Source organism: Adiantum capillus-veneris, chromosome 12, assembly GCF_014529385.1.
Source record: "Adiantum capillus-veneris isolate H3 chromosome 12, ASM1452938v2, whole genome shotgun sequence".
Taxonomy (NCBI): domain Eukaryota; kingdom Viridiplantae; phylum Streptophyta; class Polypodiopsida; order Polypodiales; family Pteridaceae; genus Adiantum; species Adiantum capillus-veneris.
Window position 1 is genome coordinate 46,073,658 of NC_140942.1, and position 19,792 is coordinate 46,093,449.

At 38.8% G+C, this 19,792-nt stretch overlaps 1 protein-coding gene across 1 annotated transcript; it reads right to left on the minus strand.

Moving 5' to 3' along the window:
* Positions 1 to 1,467: 1,467 nt before the first annotated feature.
* LOC147445689 (uncharacterized) lies at positions 1,468 to 19,063 on the minus strand. Its single transcript, XM_086525127.1, has 6 exons — positions 17,062 to 19,063; positions 16,580 to 16,656; positions 15,125 to 15,173; positions 14,817 to 14,973; positions 2,212 to 2,287; positions 1,468 to 2,077 (listed from the first exon to the last, which is right to left on the minus strand). The coding sequence occupies exons 1-6, from the start codon at positions 18,383 to 18,385 to the stop codon at positions 1,865 to 1,867; spliced, it is 1,896 nt and encodes a 631-aa protein (XP_086381253.1). The 5' UTR covers positions 18,386 to 19,063; the 3' UTR covers positions 1,468 to 1,864.
* Positions 19,064 to 19,792: the final 729 nt, after the last annotated feature.

Below are 19,792 nucleotides of genomic sequence, written 5' to 3' on the forward strand. Positions count from 1 at the left end.
CGTCAATTTAGCCGTAGCTAGATAGCATTAGTTTAGGGTTTCTCATAGCTTATGTATCATGAGACGAATTTTATACGACTTTTTGAACCATGTATATTATTACATTTGTCACCGCAGTTCATTTTGCCAATCAATTCTTTATGCCTATGATGTTGTACAATTGTCATTATTACATTTGCCAATCAATTCATTTTGCCTATGATGTGTACAATTGTCAATTTTACACTTGTCAATTTTGCAAACAATGCGTCTTGTGGGTGACTATTTTGGGTCTATTATCTACCCTTGCACTTTTTTAAAAAAGTGAATCAAGTACAATATGGTTGATGGGTGGCAGGGCATTCAATGCCCTGTCACCAAAAAAAAATTCTCTCGGGCGTCGCTATAACCGTCGCTATTTATGGCTCTATAGCGTCGCTATGACCGTCGCTATAGAGTTCTGTGTAAACGTCGCTATGAGCGTCTCTATATAGCGATGCTTATAGCGACGAATATAGCGACGCTCTCGTAGCAACGCTATTAGCGACGGTTTTAGTGACGTCGGGGGTTATAAAAACCCAATGTATTTCCGTCGCTAACAGCGTCACAAGAGCACACAACCTCTTGTAGTGATTCAGGATGTAAAGCAATACAATTGCTATATGTCAAAGAAATAAATACACCCTTGCTTCCTAGACCTAAAAAATAAACATTTCACACACAAGCGGTCAACGGTTGAAGGCCTTCAACAAAAAAAATTATTGCACAAGTGATCAAGTGTAAGTTGAACTGTAGCAAAATGCAATATAATAAATGTCCCATATGAGTTAAGGGTTTGTGGATCGTTGTGGCATAGATACCTTCCTTATTGGGTTAGTTGTAGTTTGATAATGAAGACACCCAATCTTTGGTTGTTCTTTGGTTATGGCCTTGCTATTCTAATGGACAATCATAATACAAGCTTCAAAAAGAAAAATCTATCTGTATCACTTATTTATTTGAGATTGACAAAATTTTCTTATACCTCTTATAATTTTGTAATCAACTACAACTGAGTATTTTTAAAACAGAAATATATATACATAATTCAAATAATCTTTTAGAAATTAGATCTTTGATAATGAGAAACAACAAAATTTTACCTGCATTAGATTTCCTATCCCAAAAGAAAATTCCATTTGAGCAATAACAATTGGTTTTTGAGCATCCTTTACCCCTCGAATTAGTACACAGTGCCTTCATGAGATGGGCATGCAAGGGCTGTTGAATCAAGGTACATAGCAACTTCCAAATAATAATTGCCTTTAGTATTGTAGTATCATCAGTTGTCCATCTCTGAAATTCCAAGAGTTAAGGGATGAGGAATAAAATTTGAGAATGATATGAACAACCCACCTCCTCAACCCATTGTCAAAACATGTCAGACTATTCATTACTTATATTAGTGAAGATTGATCTCGAGATGGTAAAATTTCAAACTAAAACTAATTGGAACCAAATTCATGTTTGATGCTTAAGACACATTTACATACAAAGCTCAATCATGAGGAATCATGAAAAAGGTAGAAACACCCATGATGGAGTTGTAGAGCTAATCTGATCTACAAATGGAGGAGAAAAGCATGGCTTGGAAGGGAGGAGTGGGGAGGACTCATTGCTAATTGCGAGCTTACAAACTTGTACTCAGATAGTAGAATATAAAGCTAGACTCGACGTTGAAGGTCTTTTGAGGGTAGTTGGGATATGGGTGCCCTATGAGGTTCTTGACAGGTAGGGACGCCCTAGGTTAGAAAACATCCCCATATGAGTGCCCTAATGAGATAATATTTGAGGCAGCTATGGTGTACTGTAGAAATGAGAAGGTAAAGATCATGAGACAGCTCGACTAGCATTTCAAGAGAGGAAGCTCTTTGAGAGGGGTGTCGTTCTTGTATGGCTGGTCGCCCGGCCGGCCCAGTGTGAAGTCCAAGCTGGGCAACCTACTAGCTGCATGGGCGGCCGCTGCTCGTTGAGACGCCACCAGCTCTGAGAGAGTGGAGGTGTTGTTGTAGGGCTCTCGGATTTCCATCATCATTCTCCTCTTTCGAGCTTGCATATCCTGAGAGCGCAACAGCAAAGCAAGCGATGAGAAAGAGAGAAACAATCGCAAGTGACCTCAAAGATGTATCAGACAAGTCTTGAGCTCAAGACCTATTATTCAATTCAAGGGGGAGAGAGTTCCATTATCGATACCTCTAGCTGTGCCACGTCATCATCTGTGCATGACGTTGGCAGCCTGCTGGACGTACTACTCGAGTCCTGACGTGCCCTGCAAAATAAATACTACTTGTAAGCAAATTACTCAATGCTCATTTTGATCCAACCAAAATGATGCAGTCAAGGTAGGCTTCATTAAATTCACAAGAAGTTTTGCACAAATTCTCACAATAATTCCCACATTGCTTACCTCAACATCATGAGCTTCTGTGAGGGAGGCACCGCATACCTAGCTAGGTACGATTGGGGGCAGGGGACCGCCGGCCCGGTGCTCCCTTGCCCCCAATCGTACCTAGCTAGGGATGCGGTGCCTCTCGAGCAGAAGCTCCTGATGTTGTGCATTGTATGAAAAACACTTAAAAAGACTCCGTTTCCCTAGGCCTACACGAGAAAATTTCTAAATCTTCTCTCTAATGTATGTCAGCTGCACTGATTATGGCCAAAAGAAAAACAATGTTGATGTTTAAATCGATGTGTTTTCTGAACTTTTCTCTGAGTGAGCCTAGGATGCCATAGCACTTGGCATTCTTCCAATACAACACCCTTGTTCTACAATTCAAAAGACGTAATTTGTGATACCCTTGAACCCAAAAAAAAAATTTACTTTCAAGAGAGAATTAATCAGAGAAGTAATGATCTTTTCCCTCATTAACAAAGAGAATGGGATTTCTTCTTGAAGTTTAACTTGGCTAATCATGTGTGATTGGGGTCCTTTGTGGTCGCATCAATGCAAGGAAGAAGATCATTAATTTTATAATTTGGGAATCACGTATAATGAGGACTTTGAATGGTTCTTGCATAAGGGGCTTGGATCGAATCGAAGCTTAAAATTAAGCTTCTATCCATACCAATGGCATACATGAAGTGATAACCTCAACAACATATAACCTCAACTCATAATGTGAGACACATGATAAAATGTCTGAACAAGCAATTTTAGTTTTATCTTATAACTACTTTTGCTTGTCAAAAAATTAGGGTTGAACGGAAAAACAACTCATCATAGTGCCAGTGTTCGGGAAAAATCATTCTTCCAAACATACAAAACTCCCTTGTTGAATTTGCCAAGAGGAAATTTTAGGAAATTAGGCTACCTTTTAGGGTTTTTACACTATTTTTCTCTATTTTGGGGCGGAATTTTTCCTTATCCCCTTGCTCTCAACCGGCATTTTGGAAATTGAAAACGGCACGATATTAAGCTAAGCACATTTTTCCCGAACACTGCATCATACTAACATATATAATAACAACAGTGCATAATTAACCTGTAGAATTTAAATTGCAATTATAGCTATCAGTGTCAAAGTCAATGAGTCACGAACCAATATCGTTACAAATCCCATTTATGATGGTCCTAAAGTACTTCATATTATTCTCCATTTTAATCATGATTTTCGATTGATGTTGAGAAGGTTTTGCTCTGTAGGTTTATAACCTCTCTATGGGATTAATTTGATGTAGTTTACCTATTTATTATTGTAACCACAAGTTTCACGTGAGCAAAGATGAATATGTTTTCTCTCAAGGTTAGGTCAAAATGCGTGCAAAGAATCCAAGGTACAAATATGTATTTGAAGACTTCAAAGTTCGAAGGGAAAACGGAAGTACTGGATACAAATACAATGCAATGCAATGCAATGCAATCAACAAAAATAAATAAATAAAATGAAACAACGCAATGCGCATTGGATCCAATTGTGTGATTTTGAAGGCTTGTAACGGCAGAGAGGAAAGATGCAACGCATAGTCTAAGAGTACTAAGGGCCTAGAGTCTAATATATCACGATTCACATCTTGGAAAATGGTTTGGGTAGAAAGTGTCACTCACGTCATCAGGAAGAGTTCTCGACATACAAACGTTTTGTATGCTCATAAGAGCCTTGGGATGTGCGTATGAGAAAGTTTTTCTCACGTCATTCGCAAAAGTAGCTTTCCCTTTCCATGAAGTCACACCATTATTTGTCTCATTATTCATATGCTACTACAAATCACTTTTTTTGCAATTATAGATCAATTTTAACTTAGTTGCATGTAGCACGTCCTCAGAGAGATTCCACTAACAAAAAGTACCAGTGCTTACAACGTTGAATCACATGCCATCCATAGGTTTCGTGTAGACTTGTAAATCATCCATCATAATTGATATAAAAAACCTATATTGACAAAATGTATACCCCGACCGAAGGTGTAGGAAAAGGACCTGCCTTTCCTCATAAAACGGGCGACCACATGACGACCGGCGAAGGCCGGGAGCCATGGTGAGAGCACATTTTACGAGGGAAAGGACACTGCAGGTCCTTTCCCAACCGTCATTGTCAGGGGAAGGAGGGCCAATATTCCAGCTATTTTGAGTTCCAAAGTGCTGATGTGCGTAGTGTGGATTGGTTGGACCTGCTACATTCTTCTTGCTGAGTTGTCAAACACAGGTGCCATTCCCTCTGCGGATGTTCCACGACCCTACGCTCCTGCACAGATTCCAGGCTCTGAGTTGGCAAGCATTGATTGGCCAAAGACGTACAGAATTCCCAACGCTGATGTGGCACTGATCTGTGCGATGCAGGCTCAAATTCCGGTGTAGAATCCTTAGGAAATGCACGATTGAGATTAGCTGCACTCCGGCCCCCGACTGTGACGGAGGAGGTAGCATCCCGACCCCTCAAATAACGACATCTTAAAATAGGTGTGGCTAAAAAATGTGAAGGTTATGCCCCCTTCGCTTGTATGTGCAAGTGTGGGAAACTGATCACATCAATATAATATTATAATCGAAAGAAAAACTTACAATTGTCCCCTATAATGTCCGGGAAACTATTTTTGCTAAACGGTCGGACTTCCACCTTGTCAAGATACAAACAAAAGATACCACCAAAATTTTTGCAAATCTGAAAATTTTCTAAGCTAATTCATGTTTCTTTTACTGGGTTATCTTTATGTTGCCTTGGTTTGAAACTGGGCAAGATGGGTTTTCAACAGGCTCTAGGGTAAGCGAAGGCATACCTTTCTCGACCATGGCCTTGCATGTGGAGGGACCTAATGTGCATTGGTGTTAGTGTTCGGGAAAAATGTGTCTCAACTTAATATCGTGCCGTTTTTAATTTCAAAAATGTTGGTTGAAGACAAGGGGAAAAGGAGAAATTCCGCCCCAAAATAGAAAAAATAGTGTTAAAACCCAAAAAAAATGACCTAATTTTCTAAAATTTCCTCTTGAAAAAATAAAGACAAGGAATTTGCATATTTGGAAAAACGATTTTTCCCGAACACTGATTGGATGTTGAATGCAAAGGCTCAACGTTGACGTAAGGTGTGTGAAGCAATTTACTTGTAAAAGAAGAAGAAACGCACATTCTTTTAACCACAAAAGCTAAGCACTAGTGGACAAATAGGACGAGGAGGCTGGGTCAATGACTCAATGGTCATTGGAAAATGCACATGGAGGAGGTACGTGATATACTAGTAATTTACTTTTATTATAGAAGAAGAAGATGATGGACCATGGTAACATTAACGTCCTTGTCACCTACTTTTTACAGCTATTTACACGCACATTTACCTAGTCAAGTCAATGCGTTGACAAATGCTCTTCCTCTCCATCCAACGTTGACTTCGGTCTTGGAAGGCTCTAGCGTTTTGAAACTTGCATTCTTTAGGCTACTTCCTAGAGAAATGCCTGATTCCCTTGAACTTTGGAGTTGGACACAGAGCAGTTACCACAAAACTTGCCAGCACTGTAAAACCATTTTTCCAAGAACTTGGAAAACTTAATGTGCGGTTTTTACCCTAAATTTCATAGGTTTTCTCACCTTCAAATTTAAAATTTAGAGGTAAATTTGTTAAAGGGAAGGGGGGGGGGGGGGGGGGGGGGGGGGGGGTTTGGCACTAAACCTAGGGCTTTTTTGAAGCCAATAACATTATACTCGGGTCAAACTTAAAGCTCTTCTTGTTCTTTGTTGTTATTTACACTAAAATTTGTAACATTGTGCTGTTTTTCTTCGAGGCAAGCTTGAAATCTAGTAGGAATCGGCTAAATTTAGCAAATTTAATTTAGCCGATTAAGAATACACTAAAACTCGATTTTGTGGGAACAATGGTGAGCATCACTCCTTTGAGGATTATTTTTCTAATAGATCTCCATGAGATAGACTCTCTCTCCTCGTCATAACTAAGTTGGTGGTTTGCTACGTTGGAAACACTTCTCCTCAAGGATCCTTTTGAATTCACTATGTCTTATGGGTCGGCATCTAAACAACACCGAATGGTAGAACGATGTATGTTTTGTATCTCCCTTAATATAAACTTTGTGTGCTTTTATGGGGAAAAGAATCCTTTATGTCAAAAATTCTTGAAATATGGTCTTGTCTCATCACATTCCTCCAAGTTTAGTAGGTTTTCTCATCCAGTCAAAGTTGGCGATCGGGGCCAGCAGATATGCACCCTCCATTCCACCTACATAATTCAGTAGAATGTTAAGGTTGGCCGTTTGATTGCTGCCAACTCATTAGCCGTCATAAATACGAGACCCACAACATCAACAACGACAACGTATTCAATCAATTGTCACCACCTCAACAGTTGGAATCAAAGCTGCTTGTGTTGATCCAAGCTACTATACTATGTTGTTGACACGTCAACACCTATAACAAATCCATCACTTCCTTCTAATCATTGCATGGCCCCCTTCGCCTGACACTTGACAAAAGTGAAAGGTCATGCACTAACCTTTCCAATAATCTATGCTCCACATGGATCTCGACCTTCACCAATCGCCAATGAGTTGCCTAGATTATGCAAAAAGGTCAATGCATGATCTTCCCCTACTCCTTCAAAGTCAATGGTCGAGGGGCGGCCAATCTGGGCCGTCCAAACAGGTGGGAGTTCCTTGCCGTAATCTGCAGTCCAACAGTTGGATGTCCGACAGCTCACCCGTTGTAATCTTTTACGGCACTGACCAACCAAACCTTGCCTACTCAGCGTGCGTCAGACCTGCAAGATCCTCGCCAAGTCAGCAGCCATAATTCAGAAGTCGTACTATCTTTACCATGTCAACAGACTGAATTTTACCCAATATGCGGCAATCATAACCTGCCAACTCAGTAGTTGGAATCTTTGCCTCTAGTTGCCCAGCTCCTGCCATGCGATGTCGTCGACACTGTCACCTTTGAATATTGGGCCCCCTCCCCCTGCTTTGAAGGTCGGGAATGGTCCTCCAGTGACTGTTCCCGTAAAGTTGTGCTCCCAGACTGGCTCCCGACCTATGTCGACCGCCAGCTGGTCGCCCATTTTACGGGGAACAGTCTCGCGACCATTCCCTACTCATTCATAAGAAAATTTCGAACGTTTATGGTCGAGACCATGCTACAATCTAGATGCTTTTCCAAGGATCGCCTGTATCCTTCAAAATGATGCTATCTTCAAAAGCACCCAATATAGTCAAAGAAGGTTTTTAAAACAAAGTTAACGGTGAAACTTGCTCGCATATCTCAATTCATAGCATAAATTTTCCGTAATAACAAGATTTTAGACCTAATTTTTTAATGTATTCTTGCCATCTGATTTAAGATTTAGAGGTAAATTTCAGAATTTAATGTAGGTGAGACTGCTCTCCACATTGCAAAATCAGAATGTCCAAAACCATCAACGCCTTTAAGTGTTATGGAAAATGTTGAAAAGTGTGCACTTTAAGGCTTAATTTGTTTCTTACATACGTGGGCATACTCAACAACTATCAAGGAGCTTCTCTTTCAAGTTCCAAGTCCAACGCCTTCTCCATACGTCATATTAATTTTCTAGAAGGCAGTTTCTAAAATTAATGGCTTCTACATTTTCTTTGAAGAGTCTGTAGTTTACCAAGGCAAGGACTTCTTGTGTCAATCAAAATTTAATTACACTTACAGCCCCCCCTAGTGGTCATTTATGGGATGGAATTGAAGGACAGACACAACACTTGAGATGACTTCTAATCATGAAAGCACTTTAAGTTTAAAATTGTTCTTATCAATTTGTTTTCCTTAATAAATATTAAGAATGCATAGCTAGATCACAATGACAATTTTAAGGGGATGCCCACACGAAGGGACAAGTAAATCTATTTATAGAATATTTTGTTTCCTTCTTAGCTTCCATTGGAGTGGCCATGTAAGTTAAGGGACTTCTTCACCTATTGCCTTGTTTTCTCCATTGTTTCTCTTCCAAATAATTTTTCTTGTACGTGTAAGGGACTGCATGATTTTTGTAGCTCTTTTTCTTATAAATACAATTCTTTGCCTTCATGATTTCTTTTAAAAAAATTATGTTTCAAATTTCACAGCATTATGGAAAAAACACAAAAGAACTTAGATATTGGTGTGGATGGTTTTCCACTTTACTGAAGTGTTGTGATACTTCCCTCTGTTGCACTTCAATATGGTGTTCAAGGGTGCCTCTTCTAGCCTTGGCACTAAGTGACACCCATATTAAATGTGGGATGGAGTAATGGGATTGACGGTCCGGGTTGAGGGGCGAGATCTCGAGGCACACTAAACACGGTCGCACATAAAACGAGGCACAGTAAACTCGATCAGCGAAAAAAACAAGGCGTGCTACTGGGTTGTGAACTGGTGGCCTTGCAATCCAGTAATTTGAGCTAACCTCGTTCCCTTATTAAGCTACTGCAAGGCAGCTAATAAAGCAGCAAATTGCTAATCTATCAACGTCGCATAAGCTAACCACCTCACCCACGCACGCATCATGTATGCATAGTTGTTTTTATGGCCTTATATTGTGAGGTGATATGCATTTCTCAAGCTGTCCAGGTTTAGTGCCCGTCCAGGTTTGGTTTTTTACTTGATTGCTGCGATTGTGATCTCCTCCGCCTTTGATCCCATTGCGTCCCCCTCTTAAATATGGGTGTTACTTAGTCCCGAGGCTCTTCTAGAGTGCACACACATCTTGGGTTCCACCTCTCACCTTCTTGGCCTCTCTTTAACACCAACGAAATTTGCACATGCTTAGCCAAGGACCCCCTTATAAAGACTCTCCTTACGTCAAGGCAAACCCCTTTTAGAGTCCTTTCAAATTGCAAGCATCATCCTCAATGTACGAGAAAAATGTGTCCCTACTTGTTGCCGCTCTAAGATTCATTGAGAATAATAGTGTAAAAGTAAATAAATATTACCTCAATTTTTAAAAATTTCCTTTCATGAGAATCATTTATGGGACTTGATGTATGGATAAAGATATTATTCTCTTGAACACTAAAAATCCTAGTATATGGCCATCTGAAAGAAGTGTAATCATTGCATTGCCAAGCACACAATGAAGTTCCTTATATGTGATGCAAGGTCCTTACCTAGCCCTCTTGTATATATGGTGCCAAACTATGAGGAATGCACACATATTGTCGGGCCGTACCTTGGCCACATTACCCTTTTGAGGCTTGTTTACAGTGTTATGGCCAACTCTTATGCCTGGTCTATAAATCTCATTTGTGAAAGTAAATTGGAAAAAGGTGACAATGTTGGCCCTCATGACTACATACGGCCACACATTCTCATCAAGAAGGGGGACAAATAGATTTATGATGTTCGATGTACGTATGGGTTTTTAAGTGCTTTCCACCTTACACTATGTCGGGTCACTAAACCCGGCCAACGAGTTAAATCGAGTAGACCGCTTGCTCTCATTATATTGAATTAAACCATTAGCTAACTCCTCCCTCTACAACATGAGCACGCGGTGGAGTGCAATGGTTAGCTAGGGGGTAATTGTTATTGGATTACCCCACCTCCCTTGCATAACTACACCTCAAAGATAACTACACCTCTTTGAGGTGTAGTTGGATTTTGCAAAGGTTACCCCCTCTTCCCTTTTCGTGTGTGCTTAATGTGCACATGTCAAATAAAAAAAGTAAATGTCTTGCCTTACAAATTACCCCCTCCCGTGTGGGGGGCCTCCAACACTAGGAAAACTACTTATGACTATCAATTCCCCTTGTACCTTCCTCAACCCAAGGGAAATACAGTTCACACCTTTTATGCATATTTATTTACAATGGGGTATCATTTAATAAAGGATTTCTAAAAAATATAATTACAAACGACATAAATTACCAACTAAAGAATTTTTAAAATATGTGCATGCATGTTATATACTAGGTTTCTATACAGTGACCCAAGGTTGTCAAATTACCTTTAGAAACACTAAATTTAATTATGGAATACATTTCATAAAAATATTGCACTTGGAGGTATTTAAAAATGGCTCTACCATTGTCTGCTAGGTTACATACATTAAAAATTATTTGAAAAACAAGGGATTTCAATGCTATGCTTGATTATCGCATTAATATAGTTCCCTCCCTCCCAAAAATTACGCTATTATAATAGTTTTACACAAAGTGCTTGCAAATTTCAAATCTTTATTGGATTGAAATCCTCTTTTGTAATATAGACTTATATTTCTAATTAAGTATATGAAATTCAATCTTCTTCACCTCAGTTTTATTTGATAATATTTTTAAAGATGTGTGGCAATTTTGAAGAAACTGTTTTGTGATATTTTTAAATTGTGAGTGGTTGCGGACCATTGTAAAAGTTACTAGCGTAGTGATGACTTATCAATCTTTATAGAAATACAAGTTTTTAGGTAAAAAAATTTCACTTGGTTGATGTACAAATAAGACCTATACCACATAATTATCTATGTATAGTTGTTTCCAATTAAGTTTTTGTACTTTGAATTACTTAAGTTGTTGTAGCCAAGCCATAGCCCTAAATTTTTGTTGGCACACCATCGGACAATGTGACCACAATAAGACCTTGTTTTTTGCACTAAAAATAAATTTAAAGAGTAACTATAAAAAAGAAGCACAAAGAATCATACTATCCTGAAAGGCACAAATATGGCATTTCAATTTGATGCCTTAGGCAAATTCAAGACCTATAATGTGTAAATAGTCTTCTATTTGTTAGTGAAATACATAATTTCCAAAAGATCAAATGCCGATAGCATAGCTTGGTGGGATTATTAGCTATCTTTATTGCAATAAGGAAAAATTAAACCTAATGAACACTACTTAGAGAAGTCTTAAACACGATCTAGCTTCACCTTCTAATAGAAAAATCATGATTGAGATATTCCCTTCCCTTAACAGGATAACGGAAACCAAACTATGAAAGAGACTGGTAGTTCTACATTGTACACATGTTTTGGGAAAAATTGTATTATTCTACTATTGTCGCAATTCGATATAGTACTCTCCTTTTTTTATAGAATACAAGGAATACAGCTATGTTTAGAGAAGATTGACCACTCTACCTCAGGGGCTTACTAGATATTTGAAGAAAAAATAAGATGTTTTGTTGATATATTTGCGTTTTTACTTTTTTTTGCTTTATTGTATTATATGATGATCATAAGGATTTTCCCATTCATTTTGAATTAATATCTTAATTTTTGTTTGTATTGACTCATTGTATGTCTTTAAATAAAATTTCTAACTATACATTCTTCATATATATACTAGCAAAAAAATTTAGTTCTAAAGAAATAATATTGTAGTGAAAGTGGCTTTGTATCAACACAATATGCATTACCTTCCTTCCTTCTTCGATTCATAAAAACACACTTCTTATTGTATACATGCATCAGAGTTGCTATGATCTTTTCTAGTGAAAAGAATGAAAAGGCATTTTCTTCTTTTGTCTTTGGCCTAAGAGTAGAATCCTAGGTACATAGTCTAGGATCCTAGGTACATAGTCTAGGATTGTAGCTACTTGGAAAAAAACTGGCATAAATTTTAGTTTACATAAGTGGTGTGCGGACCTATAATGCCATCTCTTCTGTTCAGGACAACATCTTAGCTGGACACATCTAGGATCAAAGATTTAAATGGCATATATGTAAGATCTACTCAACCCCAAGTTAACACTAGTTCCGTTAAAAAATATCCAACACTATGCAAGTTTTCTAAATATAAAATTCTTTCAAGGAATTACTTCCAGCACTCAATATATTGAGTTGATAAGACATAGTACAAAGCTAAATGAAGGTCCCAAATTCCATTGTTTAAGGTGTCTTTCCAATATGGCCATCTATAATAACTAATTTGTGGAGAGAAATAATTTTTTACTATTCTCTTTTGAAAGTAAATCCAATCATTGTTAAGGAGGCCCAAACTTCTTTAAATCTTTCCACATGTATGTGATGAATGTACCAAGCTCTTTTGACCTATATCAAAAAATTGATTGCGCTTTTAACTCCTCCAACTTAAGTATTGAAGTCTAATTTCATGTATAATTTGCTAATTTTAAAAAAGGTACAGTTTTAATTTTTGAGCTTTCTATGTAAATTGTGTATTTGAAAAATAGTTTCATATCTTAAGTTACCCATAGGTAAGAAGTTTCATGAGGTTTTGATGCCGTATACAAAAGTTATGTCTCATTTACTAGAATCTTAATCTAAGTCATTTTTGTGGCTCACTAAAAGTCTAGTGTTAAGTCGAAAAAAGTATGCCACATTATGGTAATAAGCTATATTTAAGGATTTACCTATTAAGATGCACACAATTTAAATGAATTTCCTCTAAACGTAGATCAAAAATAAAACTTTGAGATACCTCAACTACTTTGAAATACAAATATTTACTTTTTTGAGCCTTTTGGTTCATCCTTAATTAATCCACACCCAAGAAATTTCAAGTTGAGAAGAAATTTTTATGAAGGTTTTATACAAAAAGCACAAAGACATGCTCAAATTACTTAAACCATTTCTATAAATAATTTTATTAGCCCAAGACATTTTTATAGCCCATTACGTTAACAAGTGGACAGGTTATGTGCTTGGAAGCTTAATTATATCATAATAACAAAAAAAAAATCGAAATGGATTATAACAAATACATAACTTCTTTAATTTCAAAGGCTTTAATATCCACAAAATTGGCTTATTAACTTTTGAAAAAAACTTGGCATATTTTGGACTATGGATTCCACCTTCCTATGACCTTGAAAGATTAGAGTAAAGTGTGCTAAATAAAATGATGATTTTTGACAATTTCTTTCAAATTTTCACTTTAGATCGTGCTAGAAGTCATATAATGTGCTTGTAGAGCACTAGCTCAAATATGTTTTCATGAGAGAGAAGTTCATATTACAAGTTAGAGCTTAAATACCAGAAATTTTATATGCTGCAGCTTTAATTACAATTATAGTATAGAGTGTATTTTTGAATGTATTGTTCATGTTCTAAATTAAATACTTGATATCACAACATGAATACTCTTTCTTGATTCTTATGGGGTCTATTTTCCTGACTTCTCTTTTTTTCGGGGGAGGCAATAGCTCACAACTATTTTCTTATGTATACACATCACAATACTGCATCGATCTCTAGCTAATTTCATATAAGAGTTTATTGAGCTTAGTTGAATGCATACCAACATCATCATGTACAAAAGTACATTGAGGAAGCTCATTGAGGTCATTAAATCAATTTTCCCTTCCAAATGCTTATATATCTATGGAGCATCCCTCAATGACCAATCATGTAGTTAAAAGCATGATTGGATAATGCAAGTATGTCAATCCCCAGCTCGAATGATCCCATGAGAAAGGAGTCTAAGCAATTAGTCACTAGTACATGGTCAACAACTTTGGCAATGTAAACACACTCTCATTTCACGATAAGAGTCCAAGGGGACATCAATCCATGCCAGCCATGCTCATGTGTTTTCATAAGCATGAGCTTGGTCTCGAGAGCGATCCACTATTAAGAACCCCCCTATACAATGTGCGTTCGTAAGTAGGTTACTCAAGAAACCCCTTTGTTAAAATGTGGAGATGAATAGATTGACCCCTTTTTTTCCATGAATTAATGGGTTTAAAAAAAATCTTGTTAATGTATCTAATTTGCTAAATTGCTTAAATTTTCTACAATGAAAACCCCTCTAATTGAACTCACGTGGTATAGTAACATGATTATGGAGTGAACCCCTCGACAAGAACCTGGTTTACAAAGAAGTTTTCTCAATTAAAGAAGCTAAAAAATCTTGATTGATTACAAGTTTGCATCGATATTAATTTTAAGGTAATGCTTGTTTCAAGTATAAGTGTGATAATTATGTTTTTTGACTCAATCTAGAGATATCATGTATTGGGCTATATATATATATATATATATATATATCAATGTCTTTCTTTTAGGGGCTTAGAAGCACTTTTATTTCGAGTGTTGAGTACTAATAGGTTTCAAGGCAAAGTTTTCTAACATGGATAAGCATACACTAGAAGTTTTCAGTGTAAGCCCTTGATCCAGCAATGTCTACTATATTTGATTTACTCAAGTGTGGTTGAATTCCGTTTCTCTCTTGCCTATCAGGTTCTGAGGTCAAAACTCGTCGGACGACCTTAAAAGAATTCTCCACTCCTCTGCTTCTTCTCCACTGTAGAGTGTCGAGTCTTGAGTTCAAGACTCGTCGGTTGTGGTCTCTTGGGATTGTTCCTACGAAGTAACTCTCTCTCTCGCGCGCGCGCACACACACACACACGCACGCACAGGAGAGAGAGAGAGAGAGAGAGAGAGAGAGAGAGAGAGAGAGAAAAGCGTACCCATTACAGTAAGATGCTGAAAAACCCAAGTCGAGAGATGGCTTGCTGCTGCTCATTTGCTCGCCATTGGAAGCAGCCGCAGCGGCGTTGTTATTTGTGCTGCATGACGAGCTGTTGCTTCCGCCGCTGTATAGCCCCACCTCACTTCCACCATCCTCTGTAGTCATAAGAAAAAGTCAAAAACTTATTTTTTGGTCAAGCTAGTAAAAAGGCGTAAAAAACAAAGTACCTTGAACAGAACAACTAGGGCTAAAATAATATTTTTTAACCTAGAAAAAGGAGGAATATTAGGTAAGAGAGTAGCTTACCTGTGTTATACGATGGCTTAATGTCTGTCGTCTTCACTGTTCGGTACATCTGCAAATTCAATAAAGAGTATTGATTCTCATTTTAGAACACGAATAAATATCAGCAAGTTGGCAAAAATGTTCAATGCAAAGCTTTTAAAAAAAAAATCTCAATGCAACATTTGCTATAAATAAAGAAAACAGTTAGTAACAAACATTTTTCATGCTTGCCTTTTTTTTTTTTTTTGAAGAGAACAGGAAATATATTAAAAAGAAAAGGAGCTACAACAGTGCCTCACAGTTAGTAACAAACATTTTTCATGCTTGCCTTTTGCTTTTTCGTGCACTGCAAAACTATCATAAACAGCAATATTTTTTCACACTCAAAAGGAAGGAAGGAGAGAACTCAAGTAATTTCTTTACTCTCTTCTAATTAAACTCCAGCGTATTTTAAAAAAAGGGATTAGTTTTTCCCACTCAAAGGAGCTTGAAGAAAACAAATTGAAACCTACCTCTACACTATAAATTTGAATGTGAGAAAAGCTATCAAAATTCAGTGTTGCAGAGAAATTCATTCAATTTTCCCCTAGAATTTATCTTACGTAGGTTTTCAATGTGTTTGGAAAATTTATTTTTTTTGGACCTCAAAAGAAAGGAGAAAATTAAAGCAGTTTTAGCTGACGCAAAAGTTAGGTCATAATCATACGAAGGTAGAAAAGAAGCAAAGAGACAAACCCATAATGGGAAGGCTTGAAGACTAATAAGCGCCCTGGCCCTTGCTTGGGTCAATGTAGACTGCAGAGGCTACACCCAAGGAAAGGTGGAAGATAACTATACAGTAAATACTGAAAGCCCAGTGAGACTGTGAGAGGGGAATATGCATGAAAGTGACCTAATGTTTTCATCATCAGCAGTACTGTAAAACAGAGGTCAAAATTTGGACTAAAAAGAATATAAGGCTATAAGCTAAGAGTAGGGACCAAAGGACTATAGTAAAACCTAGGTGAACGATAGGGGTAAAAAACAGACAGCGAGATATAAAGGGCAAAAAAAAATGTAAGGTTAAAAGTTAAAACCAAAAGAGAAGACTCAATCACGAGGTTAAAATGAAAGATCAGGGTAGCCTGGGCAAGGTTAAAAGCCAACGGTTAAGACACAATGATAAGGTTAACATAGAAGATCAGGGTAAGGTACAAAGGTTAAAATCAAAATAGGTTAAAAATAATACCCAATGATTTCTACTTTTAAACCTGGATCTATCACCCTCTGCTTTTAGGCAGAATGAGGACCCAGCTGCAATTATGTGAATGATCGCTCACTACAACATGTCAAAATTGTGTGTGTGCGTGTGCGCTTGTGACATGCATGTGATGTGTGTTTGTAAGTTTGCATGTCATCTTTGTCCGGACAACATTCTAGCCAAGGTATAATTTATACTAAGGAATTTGAGAAAAGCCGAATGTCATGGATAGCTACCTGCAGATGGCTCTTCACATGGGCTAGTGTGAGGTCCTTCACATTCATCAGCTCCAGCACTGATTTGGGGGTGGCCCCTGCTTTCCCAACAACACCACAAAAGCAAAAAGCCAAAAAAGCAAAAGAAATTAGCCAATATACTCTTCAATTAACTTACTAATAAATTGAAGGAGATTAAGCTTAATTTTCAGCTGGGTTTAGAGGTGAAATTATATGATTAGGGTTTGCTTGACAGGGACTTAAGTCTGCATTACATATGTGAGAGAGAGAGAGAGAGACAGAGAGACGCACAAACACATGCTAACCTAATTGCGTACTTCATGCCTTCTCTGATGCAAATAATACTTTAATTCATGTTAAATGGGCAGTCTAGCTCAGCTTTTAGTGTACATGAAGCTATGCACGCATGGAAAAGCAGCTCTTTCATAAGCATGCAATGATTGAAATAAGCAGGGTTTTCAGCTTCAAATGTGTGAACCTACTTTCATGCCCTCCAAGAAGCTCCACAGCATGCACAAAGTGAGCATGTAGAGTGCTTGTCCATCTCATCCTGGGAGCCCTCATGCTCCTCTTTGAGTGCAGCCGGCCCATAAATCGCGAACGCAGGTATGTGTCACGGTATGCAGCAGCGCTACTCATCATCATTCCCGGCCGACAAGAAGGCACTGTTGGTGACCCTGTTGGGAATCCATGGTTATATAAAAGAGAAGTAGATGTGCTTTCTGAGCTTCCATAGCTGCCGAGATGTGGCAGTGGCGCACTGCTGCCCGGCATCCTCATGCCATTGAATGTGGAAAAGGGGTTTAATTTGAGCTGATGGTCAAGCATAATCCTGTGTTGGATGCTCAGTGCAGGGTCACTCTTCATGCTACAGGAGGGGGAAGGACTCAAGGTTGAAGGATTGCTTAGAGAAGCTGGGGTAGAGAATGGGGATACATGCAAATTGCTAGTAGGAGGAGGAGGAGAGGAGAGAGACGGGAACGGGGGGATATGCATATATCTTTTAGCAGTACTATGCAAGTGATCACTATTGGACCCATGGTTGAAGTGAGGGCTAGTACTTGGAAGAGAAGCTGAAGAGGGTATAGATGCTATGCTCTCTAAGGGAAATTTTGAAGATTCCTTATTGTTGGGGATCAAAGAAGGGTTGAGCAAATTAGGAGGGGATAGTAAGGCAGTAAGGGACTGTGGGTGCAATGTGGTGTTCGGCTTAGGGCTAGTGATATTGATTTGGGAGTGATTAAGGGATGGAGGTTGTGCTATTGTGCTTAATTGTACATCTCCAAGAGATAAATCTGATCTGGCTAGGCACAGGTGTGTGTTTACTTTGTCATGTACTCCTAGGGTTGGAGCTGGAGAGCAGCTACTTGGGCTAGGAGAGCTGCTTGTATTGATGTTATTAGAGCTACTGCTTGACCTTCTGGCCATTAGCTCCAAGCTCAGCTCCTCTTCCTCCATACCCACATGACTATTTCCATTGCAGCTACTGTTCCTTTGGATTTTGCTGTTGCTTCCTTGCTTAGTGACAACGCCACTTGCGTCGCCGCAATTAGGACCAGATAAAGTCTCGGTTGTCGACATGTTGAGGGCCGCGGGCCTTAGCTCTAAGCTTAACTCAGCAGGCGGCCGCTGTCCACTGCCTCTACAGGAAGGTGGGCTTATTTGCAGAGACAAATCATGATCCAAAGGCTTTCGAATAGCCACTCCTGTCAGCTGATCGGGATCGGCGCCGGAGCCGGTATCTTTCGGCAGCAAAACCTGTGCAACGGTCGCAGTACCCATCTGTGCTTGCGCTGTTGTGTGCATGGAGCCTTCAGCTGCAAACACTAGGTTAATAAGATACAGTCTCACAGAGGGAGATGTATGTAGCTATAAGCTTCTACATGAGGGGCACTTCTTGGGAGCTCCACTCCTCTCCATGTCAATTTCTGCTGAATTCAATTCATGAAAGCTGAATTCAGATTTGCTCTGTGTAAAACCCCTCTTAATTAGCTGGAAAATAAGCTCTGGCTATTTGCGCACAGTTAGAACCTCAAAAGGGGGATGGAGATGAAGTAGAGAATATTCACATGTGGGATTATCATCTTCTGTAGGCATGAAGCCATATGGATGGCATCAGCTGTCATTCTGACTTAAAGCTACAGATCTTCTTTCTTGAGGAATGGCTGCAATGGACAAGATGATAGTGAACTTGAACCGCTGCACAGAGAGAGAGAGAGAGAGAGAGAGAGAGAGGCTGTTGACTGCACTGTTCTTGGATAGCTATGGATGAAAGTATAGGAATATAGAGAGACAAACAAACAATATGCAAAGTCGCCAAGACAAAGATGTGCCTCTGCGTGTGTATGCGTGTGCGTGCATGCGTGTGTGAGAGAGAGAGAGAGAGAGGAGAGAAGTGAAGGACAGCTATGGCCGAGCCGAGAATAACATCATGGATCACAACAGAACTGCAGAGAGAGAGGGAGGCGGACAAGAGAGAGCAGCTTCGGACAGGAAGAAAGAGGGGGGCATGTCATGAGTGTGTGTGTGTTTGTGTGTAGAGAGAGGAGAGAGGGCGCGGAGTCTGAGGACGAGGGGCGCAGTAAAACCAGCCTAGATTTTACCCACGTAGAAAGAAAGATCGGAAACTGCTTTTTCTCAAAAGGCTAATTTGATTGATGATGGCGATGACGCCCTCCCTTCCTCAACCCTTGTTAGCTTTTCCATGCCTTTTTCTGCTTTCCCTCAGAGAAATGGTATATTCACTGTTTTTAAAAAGACCCCCGTTTTATTCCCTTGCATATGCACTCGTTTTAAATCATTTGATCCAGCAAATCAGTCCACGGACTCACCTAAACTACCTGCTTTCACAATGCATGTGCACATGAGTTCAACCCCCAAAAACTACATCATCAGCATAGTTGTCCTCTGTCAACTTTCAACTCTCTCTTATGGAGCGCACATGCACCCATTCACCTCCAGCGTTCGTTCAAAAAGTGTCCAAGGGCCACCGCATTTTTGTCCAAGTGTATCGGAAAGCACTCTTAGAGATACAAAATTGTCCAATTCTAGCAAATTATGAAGCAAATTCCGAATTGGAGAAGGATCAACATAAAGAAGCATATTTGTCAAGGACAAGAATTTTCCCAAAACATGAAGTTACATGGGAGACTCACTTCCTAGAGATCATTCATAGAGTATTAATCATGCACATGCGTACTTTAATTGCAAGGC

Excerpts from the sequence above, each read along its gene's own strand:
- LOC147445689 (XM_086525127.1), bottom strand. The coding sequence starts at position 18,385 with ATGCACACAACAGCGCAAGCACAGATGGGTACTGCGACCGTTGCACAG. Across the intron at positions 16,657-17,061 it reads GCTTCTTGGAGGGCATGAAA|GGGCCACCCCCAAATCAGTG; the intron begins GTAGGTTCACAC and ends TTGGGAAAGCAG. Across the intron at positions 2,078-2,211 it reads ATGACGTGGCACAGCTAGAG|GATATGCAAGCTCGAAAGAG; the intron begins GTATCGATAATG and ends TTGCGCTCTCAG.